General features: G+C 48.0%; 1 protein-coding gene across 1 annotated transcript in view; it reads left to right on the top strand.

Moving 5' to 3' along the window:
* The first annotated feature begins 847 nt into the window (after window positions 1-847).
* SLC48A1 (solute carrier family 48 member 1) overlaps window positions 848-17963 on the top strand; it is a 32335-nt gene continuing 15219 nt past the window's right edge. Inside the window, exon 1 of the mRNA XM_075902089.2 lies at window positions 848-1042. Coding sequence (XP_075758204.1) covers window positions 904-1042 — 139 coding nt within the window. The 5' untranslated portion in view covers window positions 848-903. The remainder of the gene's footprint in view (window positions 1043-17963) is intronic.

The raw sequence follows: 17963 nt of genomic DNA, 5'->3' as shown, positions 1-17963 counted from the left end.
ATATATATTATATGTGGCATATATATTACATGACTACATGTGTGATTGCTGCATACATTGCACACATGACCCTACATCTTACACAGAACTATGTGCAGCAGGCATACTGCACCTGTGACTGTGTTCCATGCTGCACACATGATCATGAAGTAGGTGCATATTCAGGGCTTGACAAATCAGTGAATGTACTCGCCCGTAGCGAGTAGATTTCAGCCGGTCGCCCCGTTCACCGGTGGTGCGCGCATGTGCAATGTGGGTCTTGTGCAGTGCGGGACTGGTGAGTAGATTTCGTCGCCGTTTGTCAAGCCCTGTGCATATTGCATATGTGAACATGTGTTGAGCATATGTGTGATTATATGTGTGTGATTGCTTTGTATGTTGATTGTGTGTTGTGTGCCTAAGGCTTTTATGATGCCATGCTGCATGTATGCTACATGGGTTATGTATTGCTTGTAATAGTCTTGTTGCCATGTGGCTTCCAAGATATGAGAGACATAAGCTGGATGAGACAACATCTATTGGGGGAAGAGACAAGTTGTCCAGCTTTGCAGAGCCTCAGCTCTGAAAAAGAGTGCTGAGAAGCTCTGAGTTTGTCCCATTCAGCAAGGGTAGATAGTCCAATAAAAGACAAAGCATCTGTCACACACGTCACCAATACGCAGTGCACACGTTGCATGCCTGTGTCGCATGCACTCGGCACGTGCTGTAGGAGTGCTCTTGAACGCGTTCTACCTCCCCCCGTGTTTACCGCACGTGTCGTGTGACTGGCTCTTGGCATCGCCTGGATCCATGTCCGCGCCGCACGCGTGTGGCTCGCTCCCCCGGCCGCCAGGGGCGCTGCGCCGCTTCCGGCGGGGCGGGGCGAGGGGCGGGGCGAGGCGGCCGCTCAGGCCGGGCTCTCTCATGGCGGTGAGCCGGGCGCTCGGGCTCCGACTGGCCTACGCGGCGGCGGGCGCCCTCATGGGCCTCTCGGCCTTCCTCGCCTGGAGCCTGGCGCCGGCCTTCCGCCAGCCCGCCACCGCCGCCGCGGGGGGGCTCTCCGGTACGGGGGCCGTGCGGGGGGGCATGCCGGGTGGATCTGTCCGGGGGCTGGCGGGGTGCGGGGGGGGAGAGGCGGTGCCGAGGCAGCTGGTGGGTGTGCTGGGCTGGGGGCGTTGGGCGGGGGCTGTTCGGTTCGCTGGGGGGGGGGGCACGGGCTGGAGGGTCGCTGTCTGGAATGGGGGGTGTGGGGGGGTCTCTACTTTGCAGGGGGCGAGGCTCCCTGGCACAGGGCAGGCGAGATTGGGGGCTCTCTGGTATTGACTGAGCGTGGTCCCAAGGGCCTGGATCATGGAGTATGGACTCTGTTATGGGGGCTCTCTGGTCACAGGTAATGGGGGAGCTGTCCAGGATGTAGAGACCAGGGTGCTCTCTGGTACTGAAGGGCAGGGGCAGGCATGGGCACCGGGTGCATTTCCCAATACCCAGGAATTAGGAGGGCTCCCTGGTATTGAGGATTCCTCACGTAGCTGGGACTCCAGGCACACCATGATCTTTCCAGAACTGCAGGAGCAGGGTGGCCAGGGGTTCCAGTAGGGATATGAACGACTACTCGACATGCTAGTCGATTAGTCACTTCCACCCTCCTTTGCTGCCTCTATCAGAATGGGGGGGGGGAGCTTCAAAGCAGCAGCACCTGGGCTCCACACAGGGCTGCTGCTTTGAAACACTGCGTGCATCCTGGGGCCAGTGGGGGACTGGAGGGCCCTGGGCTGGCATTTCAAAACAGCAGCCTGTGTGGAGCCCAGAGTCAGCTGGGAATTCTGAGTCCCCAGCTGACCCTAAGCTCCATGCCGGGCTGCCACTTTGAAATGCTACAGGGAGCACTGGGCCAGCAGGAGACTGCTTGAGTTCCCCGCTGACCCCATGCTCCCTGCAGTGCTTTTGTTTAATCTAATAGTCAGTGCGAATTGCATTTGATTAGCCAATTAATCTAAATTTAGCATCACTAGGCTCCAGTACTGGGGACCCTGGGATAGGAAGGAACTTGGGGAGTTTATGGGAACATCTGGTTGTTGCTTCTGCCCACAGCAGGGTGCTCTTGGGGGTGGGAGATCATGTCACTAACAGTCTGTGCTAAGGTAGCCTTGGTTGTGTGGGTGATGGTCAGGGTCCTTTGATATTTCTTTACTTGACCCTGTGCTGAGAAATCTGTTAGCCCAACTGTGCTGGGGACTTATATTGCATGCACCCTGCTGCCTGGCTGGGGACTGGAGTGGTGCAGCTTCTAGTATTTTCCAGGCTGTTCCTGTCAGGAGGAGGATTATATGCTGGGATTTATGCTTCACCAAGTTTGCTGTAAATGTGGCTGTCCTTTTCTCCACTTCATGCAGCTCTCATATTGCCAGGAAGATACTAATGCTGCTCCTTTAGGGGAGATTGGGTCCCTGCAACAGTCAGAATAGCCCATTCTCATACTCGTGGGACTGGATTTATAGAAAGTTTTTTGTCTTTGCTCACTTACGTAATATAGTTGCAGCTGCTGCTCTCAAGAGTCTTAGGGTTTTATAATCACAAGGCATTTGTAGTAAGATGCTCATGTTATGGTGGGTGGGAGTGGCATCTTAAGTGTTGTGATTCTCATCTTGGGCTGAGAAATGAATGTGGGAAGGGAGGGAGGAATAAGTTTGGCCAGTGAGGGTAGAGCAAGGTAATGGAGAAGCTACATAATGGTTTCATTGTATAGGTCGGGGTGCTTTTTTGTATCGAGGGCTATTGGCCAACTGATAAAATCAAGCACAGACCACACATTCAACTCGTGTCAGGGTAGGGAGGTACAGAGGCTCAGGGGGCTTCCCCCTGCAGTGGGTCAAGCTGATGCTTTTGGCTCCAGCCCTGGAGGTGGGAAGCCGTAAGCTTCTGCACTGCCCTGTGTGGCTGGAGCATGCCAACGTGCCTCGCTGAGCCTCAGTGACCCCACCATCACCATGACAGGTAAGTTGAAAGTATGTGGCCTACTGGCTGTATGAAAATGAGCAAGGGAGCAGATTGGGCTCATGAGCTGTAGGTTCACCATCCATGGCATAGATTATCAGAACTTTCAAACTGGAGTTGTAGCAGATATATAGGGACTCCTTCCCTGAATATTTACATGTGGCCCTTCGAAACTTTATCTAGTAAGACTGTGAATTTTTTCTTTAATAGTGCCCCTTGGAATCAGGATTTTTATAGGACTGTACGTGAGCCTTATAATGCACTGTTAATGTCAGATCCAAGTTGAAATTTGCTGTTTAAAGTGGTAGTTTCTTGCCAAATGTGAAAAGTCAGTACATGAATAATATAAGTTAAAAAATAACTTAATTCTCCCCTTTTCCTGAACTTCACTTTTAACAGGTGCAGATTTTGCTCTTGTGTAACGTATTAGTCCCAAGAATGTTGTTTCAGCAGCTTCTAGCTATCTCCTGTTTTCGTAATGGTGGGCCAAAGGTGGATTACATATGTATGTCTTTATGGGTTTCATTGTAAATGAGGATTGGAGAAATTATTTTTACCACTCATAGATTCCAGACACAATATTTATGAACATAGTCTCAATTAGGTAACTGATTAAGCTAGCTCAAAATATGGTATTTGGGCAGGATGTTGGGGTGGGGTGGAAAGGGAGGATGTAGTAAAAGGCTGGGATTAAAAACCTTTTGTGGCTGCTGTAATAAACCCAATATTCTGACTAGTCCTGTTACTGAAAATATATTCTTAGTTCTAGGTTGTGTGTGAGGTCCTGGTGAGCCCAGAATGGCTGCTGTTTACCTGCACAATCACTATGTTTTATGAACAACTTAAATCTTAAGTTCTCATCTTGTAATGTTATCTGTCATGCTCACAAAATAAAAATAAATGTCATGTTTCAATTATTCAGCCTACAAAAATATTCTAACCTTACACATTTTCACATCTTAAAAACAGTGTCCAGAGCAGTGTGTTCAGATTATACTTCTGGAGGACGAGCTGTGTTCCACAAACTGTCCTGAGTGGAGAGCGATCTCTCTTGTTTATTGATTTGATAGTTATCAGCCTTCTGGGACTATAAAAACTTTCATTGTGGACCATGGATTACTGCCCTGAAAAGGAAGAACTGAAAGCATCCATGAGTTTTTCTCCAAAATTTTGGACTGGCAACTCATGTTGTCAGCTGTCCAGTAGAATCTATCAGTTTTAATCACCACAGGAATGAAAAAGCTCACAGTTTCCTGGGACAACTTCAGTGACATCATCTGTTTTAAGAATTCCCATTGAGCAGTGTAATGCAGGATGTAGCAAATATGTAAGGGAGAGCATAATTTGAAGATAATGCAGTTCCACAGATGTCTTTACAGTTTGGAAATTTGACATACAAATTCAAAATGACGTGATTTTGAGTGTTTCAGTCTTTGGAGTACTCTGCATGTAATACTGCAAAGAGATCTGATTTTTCAGCACCTGTCTTCTGAAAATCAAACCCCTTTGTCACTTGTTGTTATTGGCTGTAATTAATTATTCTTAAATTAATAATTTATACAGTTCTTGTCAGCTCTAGGAGTAAAAGTGATCAGAAACCACTTAATTTATTTAGCTGTACCAGGATATATACTCTTTATACACATTTATTTTTCAGAGTAGAATTGCATTTTTAAAGATATATGGTCCTTCATCTATTCTTGTTGACCTCTGGAAAACCAACACTCCAGTGTGTTTCTGTTGCCCTGTCTTGTGCAGCAACAAGTCATGGACCAACTGTGATACAGCTGTTCCCCTCTGCCAGCAGTTAGTTCCTTCCCAACTGGCTTTCCCTCTGTGCCTTGCTCTCATACTGCACTCAGGGAGCTTTCATTCTTTGCTTGCTGGAGAATCAAGCACAGAGGTGTTCCCTACCTGCCCCATTCTCCGGTTCTATAGAGCAATTTAGCATCCAATAAATATAAAGGGTTAAAGAAAAGCGTATTTTTCTGCTGCCTGCATACAAAGTCTTCCCACTTAATGGGGTTTCCAGAGCCTGACTCTTGACTGGGTATATATGAAAGGCAAAACCAATTTTAAAGCAATTCCTAACTGTTGGGTTTGAGGTTGTCTAGATTGGCATTTATGGTTCTGTTTTAACTCCACTTTGCTTCTCAGTGCAGACTGCATTCCTGGGATATAGTGAAGTTGTTCACTACTCCACAAGTTAGAGCTATGGTGTCCAACACACTAGCAGCTAGCCACGTGTGACTACCTGGCCAACCAGCTAGTATGGCTGGCTGGCTATAACAGTAGCCACTGTTATAATAGTGGCTACCACTTCAAAACTGGTTGGACACCACGGCTTTAGAATGCCAGTTTATTTAGGCAGCATGATCTCTTAATTCTCAGGTAAGCAGAGCTTTCAGTTAATTTTTGTCTCCAGGATTCTTCATTAAATGGTCTGTTTTTATCTATCTCATTATCTAATAATTGTTTCCATTGGGAGGGAGAGTGAAAGAAAAGAATTGAGCACGCTTTTTAAAAGTTTCCCAACTTTAACATTTTCACAATCAAATGATGAGATGATAGCTGCCTTTGTGACTTTCCATATTTTTAACCGGGGATGGTAAAATGCAGTTATTTTACTAATCGAGTAGTTGATAGAATTTTTATTGACAATATGATTAGTTGATAGGGGAAGGCATCTGGCTTAATCCTGGCTCACGCTGGGACCAAACCCCACTGCAGCTCTGCAATTTAAAACTCAGTAGGAGCTGGGCAGGGGGGAGGGAGCAAGCTTGCCCAGCTCCTACTGCATTTTAAATTGCAGAGCTGCTGTGGGATTTGGTCCCAGTGCGAACCTGTACTGAGTCAGGCTGCCTTCTCAGCCAGCAACAGCCCCTATCTACATGTGGGGTCCAACTTCCCACTGGGATCCCTGGGGGGGTGCTTTGTGGCTGCAGCCCCTGTCCACGGGGGGTGTCCCGCCTTCAGACAGGGGCTGCTGCCAGAGCAGCCTCCTCTTCCCCCACCCTCCATGCTGCTCTCTCTACAGCAGCAAATGGGGGACAGGTGGCACCATGGAGATGAGTGATGTTGGGGGTACTGGCTTTTAAGCTGTTTTCCCCCCCAGCACCGGCTCCTACTTCCCCCCCTTCTTCCCCTTGCAGCCTTTGATACAGAGGCAGCAAGAGGGAATAAATGTGAGTAGTTAACAAGATGAACCAGTAAGCCTAGGCTTATCAGGTAGCTGACTACTCGCTTATGTCCCTATTTTTAACAGGTAATAAATACCAAATGACTGCTTGTTAGCTAATGTTTGTGACACAACCAACATAAAGGAGGCAGTGTTTGTGCTGCTGCAGTCCATGTTGTTGTGCAAACAAAGCTGAGCTGGGTGCTGAGTAGGGATGTAAGATAGCAGGTAATAATAGTCAAGTAACCACATGAATTCCTAGTGGTTAGTTGACTATTCAGTAGTCCCTGGGGGGCTGGGCCAGCAGCCAATACACTCCAGCCCCACTCCAGGGGAGGCCCCTGCCACCCCGGGCTACTACTTCTGAATCCGAGGCAGCAGCGCGAGGTGTCAGATGGGAGCTGGTCTGCGAGGAGAGCCAGTTTAAAAAACAGCTCCCTGCACAGGTACAGGGGGTCCGAGCTCCCAGCTTACAGGGGCTGCTACCACAAAGCAGCCCATGTCCACTGACAGTCTGAGCTCCCCACGGATAGAGGCTGCTCCGTGAAATGCAGAGCAGCTGCTGTCTGCAGGGAGCTCAGATCCCCTGCAGGTAGGGGCCTTCTTCATGGCAGCCTCCCCTGCTCCTCTCTGTCCTACTACTGCCTCAGAGGCAGTAGGGGGCAGGAAGCATCATGAGCCAGTGCTGGGGAGACCAGATTTTAAGCCAGCTCTCCCCAGCACCGGTGCTCCTGCTTCCCCCCTTCCACCTCTGATACAGAGGCAGCAAGGGGGTGGAACGCAAGTAGTTGACGAGACTAACCGATAAGCCTAGGCTTATCAGTTAACTGTCTAGTACTTGTTGACGTCCCTAGTGCTGAGCTAGGTATTTCAATGCAGCACAGCCCACGCATTGGGATCTGAATATGTTGGCTGTTGACACAAACTTTTCTTTCATCTTAAATGTACCTGTTGCATTTCTAAGCTTGGGAAAACTAATCCAGGGACCGGAAAGAGTTGTAGGGCCGGTACTGTGTATATGGAAGAGAGTTGTTGAATATCTTTGGCAGCCTAGCAGCGATTCCTCATTAGTATGCCTCTGATTAAGCCAAGTTTGCCTGCTCAATTGTTTTATCATTTTGTATTTGTTTGCACATGTTTATCTAGCTTTAACATCTTCTTGCTTTCCCCTCACCTACTGCATTCTGTTCCTCTTCCATCTCTGTCCAGATCTGAGATTGCAGATCTGAAATTGATTGCTTCACTGACTTTCATTCCCTGATGTTTTTGTGACATCAGCTCCTTTTCAGAGTCTCTCTTTTCCTTTTCTCCTTGATACTTTGCTCTTGTTCACTTTTCTGCCTGTCTCTGATATAAGAATTTGGTAATCAGTGTCAAGTATTTGTCTTATTGAGCTTGTGTGTGTAATCAATTGATTACACAATATACTCTTTCCCCCAATATATTAGTCAACTATCTGATAAGCATTTGCTTATCAGATAGTAATGTTGACTATTCCCCCCCCCACCTATGAAATAGAGGCAGCAAGGGGGGGGAGGGGTACGGGTACTTCAAAGTGGCAGCGCCGCACAGCAATGTTGCCACTTTGAAACCCTAAGGTGGCTGCTGCATCTTTAAAATACCGCCTCTGCGGGAATTTAAAGGGGCAGCTCTGGAGCCCTGAGTCAACTGGGGATTCCCAGCTCATCTTGGGTTCCCTGCAGCATTTTCCAGGAACTCCCCAGCTGACCCCAGGCTCCCCTCCTGCCCCTTTGAATCGCGCAGAGGTGGAGTTTTAAAGGGGCAGCCCGCCACACAGCTGATCCGAGCTGACCGCCTCCGCATGATTCAAAGGGGCAGCTGCCATTGAGCCCGGGGTCAGGCTGCCATTAAACTGGGGACTCCCCAGCTGATCGCAACATTTGGGTCAGCCCCCGGTTCACAAGGAGCCCGGAGTCAGCTGGGGAGTCCGCAGCTGAGCCTGGGCTCCTCTGCCACCCCTTTGAATCGCACGGAGGCAGCAATTTCCCGGATTCCAGGGAAGTGTCGGGTGGAACCACTGGGGACTCTTGTGCATTTCAAAGTAGGCACCAGCCCGGAGTTCTGCATTCGTCCTACTGGGGTTCTTGTACATTTCAAAGGAGGAATGCAGAAATTCCATTGACTAGTCAATTAACTGCATTTTAACATACATGGGGAGGGTGGGATGCTGGTACTCAATAAGATTAACTGATAAGTGTAGGCTCATCAGTTAATCATCTGCACAACTACTTGATCACATCTCTAACTGCAGCCTCATGGGGAATAGTGGGGTGGGGACTAGAGCGCCAGTACAGGCTCCCCAGTGCTGTGAGCAGGGAGCCCTGAGCCTCGGGGTCTGGATCCAGACAAGCCAGGAGCAGCATCTGGTCCCCAGGTTCCTGTAACCGGGCGCATCTCACCACTAGACGTACATTAGAACGTCAGTGTTCTTGCGCAAGTACGCGCGGCAAGTGTAGACAGGCGGCAAGATTTTGCGCAAAAGCAGGAGCTTTTGCGCAAAATCTTGCCAGTGTAGAGACAGCCTGGGAGTTTGCCAGACCAGAACTTCCTCAGCTCTGTCTGCCTTTCCCCAGCTCTTCTCTAACTACAGCCCTAGTATTCTCTGGCCTTATCTCAGGCCCTGCAGCTCCCCAGCTCTGCCTACCTCTTCCCAGCACTACTCTGGATCAGGAAGCCTCCAGCTTCCCTGGTAGCCAGGTCCCTCCTGCTCCCCAGCCGGAGCAAGAGTCAGTCTGTATTTCTTCTTCTAGAGCCTGTATTTATACTTCCCTCAGCTGGGCCCTAATTAGCTAGTACCTGCCTCAACTGTGGGGCTTTGCTCTCAGCTTCTCCCGGGGTGGTTTTACCCTTAAAAGGCCAGTGTGGGCCCGACACCCCCATCACAGTTCCCCACCCTTGTTAGTTAGCATTGCAAAGTTGGGGAAACCTGAGTAGCAGTAGGAGAGGTGTGAAATCTGTCTTCTGGCAACTATAAAGAGCAGCCTGGTTTTTTTTTAAGGTGCCAGGCATCTACATCATCCAGTGAGGTCAAGGAGCTGGTGAGTGGTCTATGGTTCTGAAAATCAAACCACTAACACTTAGAAACTTAAATATGCACTTAGGCATTCAGACTTGAAAATTGTGATCTATATTTTCAATGAGACACAGACCTATTGAACCATCCTCTCACTTCAGGCCAGGAGTCCACTATATTTTATCAAGCTACAAATTTCTTGGTCAATGTACAGTCAAGATCCAGACTCTAGAGGAAAAAATCCTCTCCCCTCTACAGTAATAAGTAAATAAAAAGATTTTGGGACCATTCAAAAGCATCAGGTGGTCTGAATTTGGCCCCCAATCCACTTGACTACCCCTGCTTTAGGCAGACGACAAACGTAACCTCAGCAAACTGCCAGACAGTATAGTTAATGGGCTTAGTACTGATGGGGAGCCAGGCACTTGAGTAATAATCCCAGCTATCCCACTGGTTTACCACTTCACTTTGGGCAAGTCTCTTAATTTTTGAGTGTGGTAATTTCCCCTACTTGAAGTGTGGATAGTTGTTTACCTACTTCTTAGTTGCTGTTTGTCCATTTCTTTAAACATGTAAAGCAAAAGTATGTAAATGGTGATTATTCTTGCAATACAATGTGTTTTTGGGGGTCACCCATATAACTCAAAGTTCAGAATGATATTGCATTGATAATTTGTACTGTCGTGGGATAAAGGAAGAAGCACAATAAAATGGCTTCAGGATGTATTCTGTTTAAAGTTAAATAATCTCCCTATTTCTCTGACTTTTTTTTTTCTCCTACGTATTTTGTCTCTGTACTCTTAATACTGAATGCATTTTATTTTCCAAAGAGAATGGATGACTGTTTCCAAGATGTTCAGGTCTTTCTGGCAAAACATGCTTTGAGAACATAATCTACACCAGATATGCTGGAACGCCTGCAAACAAGCTGATGTATGTGTGCTTTTCATAGAGATGTGTTAAAGCAGTGATCACCAACCAGTAGATCTGGATTTACTGGTAGACCTTAGAGCCTCTGATGGGTGATCCTAACTAGTTTGGCCAAGAGGCTGTCAAGTGCAGACACCTCAGCTGCCCCTCCCCCCAACTGCTGCTCATCTCCTGCCCTTTGCCTAGGAGCTGCCCCTCCCCTGGGAGTCTCCTGTTTGCTGTGCAGGATAGGGGAGGGACAGGAGGGTGCTGATGTCAAGGTGCCTCGCCCCCTCTGACTCTGTATCCTTTCTCCACAGAGCAGAGAGGGGGCACAACAGGCCTTGGGATGGAGTTTGCTGGCTGCTTTTGGGAGTGGTGCAGGGCCAGGGCAGGGGTGAGCCTGCCTTAGTCCCACTGTACCACCAACTAGGAGCCACCAGCAGGGCCCAGCTGGAGCACATATCCCAAACTCTTACCCCAGTCATGAACCCCCTCCTGCACCCCAAGCCCTTGTCCTAGCCCCAGCACCCCTGTATCCAAGTGGCTGTTGATTTAGAGTGTAGCTTTCAGACTTTGGCACCTATCAGCAGAAGCACAGAAATAAGAGTTGCAATACCATGCCATCCCTATTTCTGCATTGCTGCTGGTGGCAGCTCTGCCTTCAGAGCTGGGCTCCCGACCAGCAGCTGCTGCTCCCAAGCTGACCAGCTCTGAAGGCAGCACCACTGCCAGCAGCTTTACAGAAGTAAAGATAGCAGTCCCGCAACACTACCTCTACTCCTTTGATCAGAATTCTTAAAATTACAGTACTGTGAAATTTGAAATTTCAGATTTGAGTAGCTGAAATCATGAAACTTATGACGTTTTAAATTCTGTGACTGTGAAATTGACCAAAATGAACCATAAATTTGGATAGGCCCTAAAAATGCACATACACCAAAACAAGAAAATATGAATGGATGTTTTTGTCTTGATGCGCCTTTCTCCCTCCTTTCACTGTTGTCTATTTAAGTTTTTAGAGTCCAAGATCTGTCGTATTATGTGTCTGTGAAGTGCCAGGCAAAAATAATAAATAATATTGTTGGTTTAGTTTTGAAGTGGAATATTAGAAGCACAAAGCATCTGAAATCTATAAGTCTCATTTCCTGCTACTAAAACTGGCTGATCAGACAGACTTAGAGTTGAGCAAAGACTTCAAATGCCTTTCTTCCTGCACATGTGCAATCCAGCCTATTTTGCTCTGAACCAAAAAGTCAATCCACTTGTACTGCACATGCCTAAAATGCAGTTTTGTGGGCTCAGAAGTTGGCCAAATGAAAACCAGTTTTCACTAGAATATTCAAAGATTCATCTCCTTAGAGGACTGTTTCCTAAACAAATTTCAATTTTCAATCCCCAGCTGTTTTGGCATATGAACTGTTCAAACAAACATCTTAAGATTTTTTTAAACTAGATCCCAAAAATGGCTGAAGTTGAGCTATTTTGGCTTACACTTTCAGAAGAAAACATTTTATCCTTTTCATGGGGCTTTAAAGTTCTTCAGCCTGTCAGGTCAAGATCTTGGAAAGTTATGACAAAACAGGGTCAGAATAGAAATGCTTAAGTTCCCTTCATATAGCTGTCACTAAAGCTTGAGCTAGAATAACTATAAGCAAAATTCCTATGGATGTTTGATGAAAGATGGCATGAGGATTACGTGTTCTGAATAGACTACTTTGGGTTAAATATATTTGTACAATTCTCCCCAGAATTGTGCCAGTGGTTCACAATAGTATTATCCATATTTATTTTAATTTTACATACTCATCACATTTGTCATTGTCAGCAAATTTGGTTGTTTATTTTAAAGTCCTGTTTAGCTGTTCAGTCTTCTGGAACTCACTGTGGGAGGAAGAGCTGCTAAGGGTCTTTTGCTGTCTTGTGCTTTGTCAAACTAACTGTGACACCCACTGCTGTGAGCACACAAATTATAAAGGGTATTTGTCCCACACCTGATTTGTCAGCTGAAGCAGCTTTTATATTGTCTTGGTCAACAATGCAACCTATTTATCAAGACACTGAAACAGCAGACAGAAAGAGGAGGAACTGTTTTTTTTTAAATACAACCTGATGTTCAATTTAATTGCATTTGGAGCAAGTGAGACTTGTTTTATGTACCTTGAAGTATGGGAAGCTTTGGAATTATCTTAGTCAAATATTGAGGGTATCATTATATTAGTATTTTTCTCCATGAAGAATTGGCTACCAAACTTGGTGACATCCTATTTTAAACTTATTTTTAGGAACTTGTTCCCTTTAGGGTTGCCAGGTGTCCGGTATTGACTCAGTCCGGTATTTTCACCTCCGGTCCAGTAAAAAAATTCAGAAAATATCGGACACCTAAAATGTTGGTATTTTCTGATTTTTTTTTTTTTTTTTTTCCTCGACCAGGAGGCGAAAATCCCAGGTGCTTACCTGGTTCTGTAGGGGAACTGTCTGGCCCGGAGCAGGAAGACAAGATGGCAGACGGCTGCCGGAAGCCTGTTAAGGCCAAAAAGCCTCAAAAGCATTTCTTAAAGGGGCCATGCTGTGAGGTTTTTTTTCCCCCCTCAACTGCTTTGCTCTCCCCCCCCCTTTTTTTTTTTTTCCTCAACAGAATTTTTTCCCTGGTGTTTTTTTTGTGGGAGGGGGAGGTGTTCAGTATTTTTGGTTAAACCATCTGGCAACTCTATTTTCTTTGCACAGAATGTGTTCCAAGTACTCTATAGAGTTTATATTATTAAATCTGGATTTAAGATTTGTCAAAATACCTAAGTTGACTTTTTCTTTAAAGAAACTCTGCTTCTGCCCACACTATTTCAGATCTACTATATCAGTGGTCCCCAACACGGTGCCCACGGGCGCCATGGCACCCGCCGTGGCATTTGTGTGCGCCCGCCGACAACCTGGGCCGGCCCTGCCCGCGGCGCACGGGAGGCGCCGGCCCCAGGCACGCGACACTCACCGGCGCCGGGTGCGCGGCGCTTGGGCGGCCCCAGCCCCGGGGCACATGCAGGCGCTCGGGCGCGTGGCGCCTGAGCGGCGCTGGTGCCGGCCCCAGGCACGTGGCTCGGGCGGCAGCGCCGGCCCACGGCACAAGGCGCTCGGGCGGCCCCGGGCGCAAGGCGCTCGGGCACATGCCGGCACCGGGTGCAAGGGCATCCCACTCCCTTGCTGTGCCCCAGGACGTGCGGCCCCGCCCCCGGGTGCCCGGCGCGTTAGTGGCCCCACCTCCCGGGTGCCCGGGAGCCTCTAAAGGTTGGGGACCATTGTACTATATGTTTTACTTAGTTAATCTTTATTGTAGACGTGACTGCTTTCCCTTACTCTAAGTAAGAAATCCCTTAGATTCTGTTTTGCTGAATGATCTCGGAACCATCCTGGGCTTAAACACCTAATCAGCCAGAAGTGGTGGCAATGAAATATTTCCAAGTATACAGGATGCAAGGTTATATGAGCAGTGTTTGGGCCACTGAGGCAACTTCAGCTGGACACCTTCCAAAATGGCTGCTGCAAGGCTATCCTCGGAAGTCCTGGTGCTGCTTGTGCATGTGATTGTGGCGTGGGACCTGGATCAGACTACTGGACGCAGTGTAGGGTTGCAGTGGTTAGCATGAATAGTTTTGGGGAGTAGGATTATGTGGAACAGAAAATTTAAATTCTTAAAGTCATGAACTGAACCCTCCTGAGTCTCTCCCCTGTTTTAAATCACATCATTTTGTTTTATTCCAGTAAAAATGTTTTTAAAAACAATTTTTTGGAGCAAAACAACTGAATCAGTCAGTTATTGTATTAATGTTGGAGCCAGTACAGTAGAACTCACAAAGCTGTATAGGACTCCAACATCAGAGGTGCTGTATTTCTGCTAGAGTTGTTCTCATATAAATGATGAATGTACTGCTTGTTGGGAGAGCAGTACGGTATGAACACTTTCTGACCACAACCTGAGCACTACCCTGTCAATGGGAGTGTGCTATGAAACACAAGGATACGATGTTTGAAGTTGGGGCCTTCTGATGACACACAATATCCTCTTCTCTTAAGAGGAACATGCATCAAAATGAAGCTAGCTCCGACTTTGTAGGTTTTATATTAACTAGGAACAGTCATATGTTCTCCTTTAGATTCCACACATAGTTGTTATGGCTACTCTCAAAGTTTAAGAACCCTTTTATTTTTAATCAGGCAAATTGACCTAGTCCCTCACCACTTACCCCAGGGAGGTTATGGGATAGAGATGGTTTCCTTTCATAGCTCCACTAAGACAAGTTTGTTGACATGGCTTTGTATGGTGGAAAGCTTTGCTCTTGTAATCTTTTTTGGTAAAATCAAAGTCCTTGGACTTGTCTGCATGTGGAGATATTGAGGAACAACTATTCCCGAATACCTCCGTGTGTGGTCATTTTTATTCCTCATTAAGGTAGCCTTGTATCTGTTTAAACTTACTGAGTGAGCCAAACAGTGGAGGTAAATATGGATAAGGCTTTCTCACTGAAACAAGGTGTCAACACATGGAGGTGTCATGGTTTGCACAAGCTCCTTGTATAGTGTCTTCCCTCAGAGTGCACACACACTAGGGCAAACCTTGGCTTCAGCACCTCCTTGGGTCTGACCTCAGAGTGTTCACTACCCCTGTTCATGATCTGAGCTTCCTGCAGCGAGTCCCCCTGAGGCATCCTTACTTACCCAGCAAAGGGGCTGTGAACCCCCAATTTCGCAGACAATGATTCTCAGCCACCAGTGTAAACAGAAGGGTTTGTTAGCTGTCTGGGACAGCATGGAACAGATCTTGTTAGTAGAAATATTCAGCAAAGTCCATTTCAGAAGGATGCAGAGTCCAGGAGAGTCTTTCCTGAGTCCCAACCCAGGAGTGGCTTTTGTCTAGCAATCTCTTGCAATCTGCTCATGTTTTCAATAAGAATGTTTGCTGAGCTATCCATGGATCCCCATTGCCTTTATTACTATATAAATGCCTCTCATTCCTGTGGCTTGGAAGGAAACCAAGACTTCAGTTTTCCCAGTGAATACTTACAGTAAATGAGCGTGTGAGGGGAAATTACCTTTTGGGCAGAAACTAGTCATCATGTTTTCCTGAACAGCTTCCCAAAAACTTAGCAATAAATGCTCCAGTTTATCACATTTCCCTGTTGTTTTTTATTGTGAAAGCTTTCATCTCAGTCATTGTATTGCTTTGTGTTTAGCAGCGTGTCGGTCTGATTTGGAAAAACAGACTACAGTTGTAATGAGCCGCAGAAGGTATCTGCCAGCCTCTGGGGACAAGGCTTCAGAATGTGCTGTGAGGTTGTCATGGAAGTCACAGATTCTGTGGCTTTCTGGGATCTCTGACTTCTGCAACAGCCAGTGTGGCTGACATGGGGCTCCCTGATCAGCTCACAGCCCCATGGCCAGCCGCACTGACCTCTGCAGGGGAAGTCTCAGGCCATCATGTTTCTCCCCCTTCCCCCCCCTCCCCCCAGCAGCAGCAGGAGTTGTGGTGTAGGATGGGGCTGATAGCTGGGGTGTGGGATGGGTTGAAGTCTCTAGTCAGTGCTTAGCTCTGGGTACAGGAGCTCCCTGGAAATGCTGACATGTCCCTCCTTTGTCTTGTAGGCAGGGGAGCTAGGCAGCCAGGCCGCTCTGCACACTGCTTCCATCCACAGCCTCCACCCTTGCAGCTCCCATTGACCATGGTTCCCAGCCAATGGGAGCTATAGAGTTGGTGCTTGGGAAGGGGAGCCCCCTGGCTGTGCCTCTGCCTAGTAGAGGAGAGACATGACGCCACTTCCAGGGAGCCGGGTAGGGAGCCTGTCAACCCCCCACCTCGGAGCACCTTCATCACCCCTGGGCTGCCCTCTGCCTCAGAGCACCCAAGTTTTAGTTAGGGGTATATAATGGAAGTTGTGTACAGGTCACAGGCCATGAATTTTTTTGCTGTCTATAACCTATCTATGACTTTTACTAAAAATACCTATGACTAAAATGTGGCCTTATTCATGAAACACGTAGTTGTTAGAGTTCTGTGTTAATGTTAGAGTCCTCATTGTCAGTGGGAGGAAGGAATGTCTTGTTAGAACTTCTCCAGTGGGAAATGCATTGGCTTGGGTAGAAAGTCACTTTTATTGAATATTGCTTCTTCATTCTTAAAGTCCAGTTACTTGAGCATTGATCACTTGGGAGCAGCTGTTGACCAGTCAATCCTCCTGTGCAGTTGTAATGATCTACAGATGTTAAGGCCAGAAGAGTCCAATCTAATCATTTGCTTAATATGCATAGCACTGGCCAAAGAATTTCACCAAAAGTGGCCTATAGAGGAAATGCCTTCTATCAGCACCATGGGGGACAGTCATCTTCTCGCATCAGGGCATCAGTGATTGTGCTCATGCTGTGCTCTCTAAGGGTATGTCTACACTACAGAGTTAGTTCGAACTAACGGACGTGTGACTTAATTCGAACTAGCGGAGCGCTTAGTTCGAACTAGGTAATCCTCATTTTACGAGGATTAAGCCTAGTTCGAACTAGCTAGTTCGAATTAAGGGCTGTGTAGCCCCTTAATTCGAACTAGTGGGAGGCTAGCCCTCCCCAGGTTTCCCTGGTGGCCACTCTGGCCAACACCAGGGAAACTCTATTGCCCCCCTCCCGGCCCCGGACCCCTTAAAGGGGCACGGGCTGGCTACGGTGCATGTGCCAGGTGCAAGCCTGCCAGCACCCAGCCAGCAGACCCTGCACCTAGCACGGCTCGAGCCAGCCACCCGATGCCCCCCAGCCCTCCCCCTCTTCCCGGGACCAGGCTGGCGGCTCCCGGGAGCTTGCCCGGGACCGCAAGAGGCGGGCACCCGCCTGGGCTAGTGCGGACATCGTGGACCTCATCCACGATCTCCGCACTAGGCACAGGAAAGTGGCTGTCTAGGGCAGGAGAGCTGCCAGCCTGGCCACCCAGGAGCAGGTGTGCATGAAAATCAAGGGGGTCCACTGAGACCCCTGACCCTGAGCCCTGAGCTTACAATGGCCGTCCTGGGTCAGACCAAAGGTCCATCTAGCCCAGTAGCCTGTCTGCCGACAGCGGCCAACCCTGGGGACCTTGGAGGGGATGGACCGAAGACAGTGACCAAGCCATTTATCTCGTGCCATCCCTCTCCAGCCTTCCACAAACCTTGGGCAGGGACACCACTCCTACCCCCTGGCTAATACCACTCCATGGACCCAACCTCCATGACTTGATTTCACGTCCCTTTAAACTCTGTTCCATTTCTAGCCTTCACAGCCTCCTGCAGCAAGGAGTTCCACAGGTTGACTCTTTGCTTTGTGAAGAACAACTTTCTGTTACTACTTTGAAGCCTGCTACCCATTCCTTTCCTTTGGTGTCCTCTAGTCCTTCTTTATGGGAACTGATGAAGAACTTTTCTGAATGCACCCTCTCCACCCAACCCCTGCTTTTAGAGACCTCTATCCTGTCCCCCCTCCGTCTCCTCTTTTCTAAGCTGAAAAGTCCCAGTCTCTTTAGCCTCTCTTCATATGGGACCTGTTCCCAACCCCTGATCATTGTAGTTGCCCTCCCCTCTCCCAGCCTCTCTCTTCCCCTCTCCCACCTCCTTTTCCCAGTCTCCCCCAGTTTTGTTCAATAAAGACAGATTCCATTTTTGACCACAATTGTCCTTTATTTTGTACATCAAGAAAAGGGGCTAGGGAAGGGTAAGTGGAAGGAGGTGAGGGAGGAATGGGGTACGAGCCCCCGATGGGGAGGACTGGGCTGGCTTTGCGGGCTTCTGGGGGTGGAAGCTCTCCTGCAGCCCCCCAATTGCCCCCTCTTCCCAGATGGCAGCCTGCGGCAAGTGCAGCCGGTCTGATGGC

This window comes from Pelodiscus sinensis, chromosome 31 (genome assembly GCF_052426305.1).
Source record: "Pelodiscus sinensis isolate ZL-2025 chromosome 31, ASM5242630v1, whole genome shotgun sequence".
Lineage (NCBI taxonomy): Eukaryota > Metazoa > Chordata > Testudines > Trionychidae > Pelodiscus > Pelodiscus sinensis.
This window is presented reverse-complemented; position numbering and strand designations above follow the sequence as displayed.